Source organism: Schistocerca cancellata, chromosome 3 (assembly GCF_023864275.1).
Source record: "Schistocerca cancellata isolate TAMUIC-IGC-003103 chromosome 3, iqSchCanc2.1, whole genome shotgun sequence".
NCBI lineage: Eukaryota > Metazoa > Arthropoda > Insecta > Orthoptera > Acrididae > Schistocerca > Schistocerca cancellata.
Window position 1 is genome coordinate 404,413,214 of NC_064628.1, and position 1,630 is coordinate 404,414,843.

The 1,630-nt window shown below is 37.8% G+C and overlaps 1 protein-coding gene across 1 annotated transcript; it reads right to left on the reverse strand.

The window, feature by feature from the left end:
- Nucleotides 1-297: 297 nt before the first annotated feature.
- Nucleotides 298-747, reverse strand: LOC126176338 (uncharacterized). The gene has a single exon (XM_049923490.1). It carries the CDS (start codon nucleotides 745-747, stop codon nucleotides 298-300), a length of 450 nt encoding a protein of 149 aa, XP_049779447.1.
- Nucleotides 748-1,630: the final 883 nt, after the last annotated feature.

A 1,630-nucleotide genomic window follows, 5' to 3' on the forward strand; every position in this document is an offset into this window, starting at 1 on the left:
TCTGTACAAATTGTAAATAGCCCTTCGCTGCCTGTATTTTACCTCTGCCCTCTTTAGAATTTGAAAGAGAGTATTCCAGTCAACATTGTCAAAAGCTTTCTCTAAGTCCACAAATGGTAGAAAGAGAAGATTGCCTTTCCTTAATCTATCTTCTAACATAAGTCATAGGGTCAGCATTCCAACATTTCTACAGAATCCAAACTGATCTTCCCCAAGGTCAGCTTTTACCAGTTTTTCCATTTGTCTGTAAAGGATTTGTGTTAGTATTTTGCAGCCGTGACTTATTAAATTGATAATTCAGTAATTTTCACACCTGTCAACACCTGCTTTTTTTGGGATTGGAGTTAGTATATTCTTCTTGACGTCTGAGGGTGTTTTGCCTGTCTCATACATCTTCCTCGCCAGATGGTAGAGTTTTGTCATGGCTGGCTCTCCCAATAGTACTAATGGAATTTTGTCTACTCCTGGGGCCTTGTTTTGATTTAAGTCATTCAGTGCTCTGGCAAATTCTTCTCGTAGTATCACATCTCCCATGTCATCTTCATGTATGTCCACTTCCATTTCCATAACATTGCTGTGAATTACATTGCTCTTGTATAGAATCTCTATATACCCTTTCCTCCTTTCTGCTTTCCCTTCTTTGCTTAGGACTGGTTTTCCATCAGAGCTCTTGATATTCATACAGGTGGTCCTCTTTTCTGCAAAGGTCTCGTTAATTTTCCTGTAGGCAGTATCTATCTTACACATAGTGATACATGCCTCTACATCCTTACATTTGCCCTCTAGTTATCCCCGCTTAGCCATATTGCACTTCCTATTAATCTCATTTTTGAGATGTTTATGCTCTTTTGCACCTGATTCATTTACTGCATTTTTATATTTTCTTCTTTCATCAATTAAATTCAGTATCCCTTCTGTTACCCAAGGATTTCTACTAGTCCTCATCTTTTTAACTTCTTGATCCTCTGCTGCCTTCACTATTTCATCTCTAAAAGCTACCCATTCTTTTTCTACTGTATTTCTTTCCCCCGTTCTTGTCAATCGTTCCCTAATGCTCTCTCTGAAACTCTCTACAACATCTCGTTCTTTCAGTTTATCCAGATCCCATCTTAAATTCCTACCTTTTGCAATTCCTTTAGTTTTAATCTACATTTCATGACCAAGCAATTGTGGTCAGAGTCCATATCTGCCCCTGGAAATGTCTTACAATTTAAAAATCTGGTTCCAAAAATCTACGTCTTACCATTATACAATCAATCAAAAACCGTACAGTGCCTCCAGGTCTCTTCCACACATACAATCTTCCGTCATGATTCTTGAAGCAAGTATTTGCGATGATTAAATTATGCTCTGTGTAAAATGTTAAAATGTGGCTTCTTCATCATTCCTTTCTTCCAGCCCATATTCACCTACTACTTTTCCTTCTCTTCTTTTTCTACTATCTAATTCAAGTCCCCCCATGACTATTAAATTTGTGTCTCCCTTAACTATCTGAATAATTTCTTTTATCGCATCATACATTTCTTCAGTGTCTTTGTCATCTGTACAGGTAGTTGGCATATAAATTAGTAGTGGTGTGGTAGGTGTGGGCTTCGCATCTATCTTGGCTACAATAATGTGTTCACTGTGC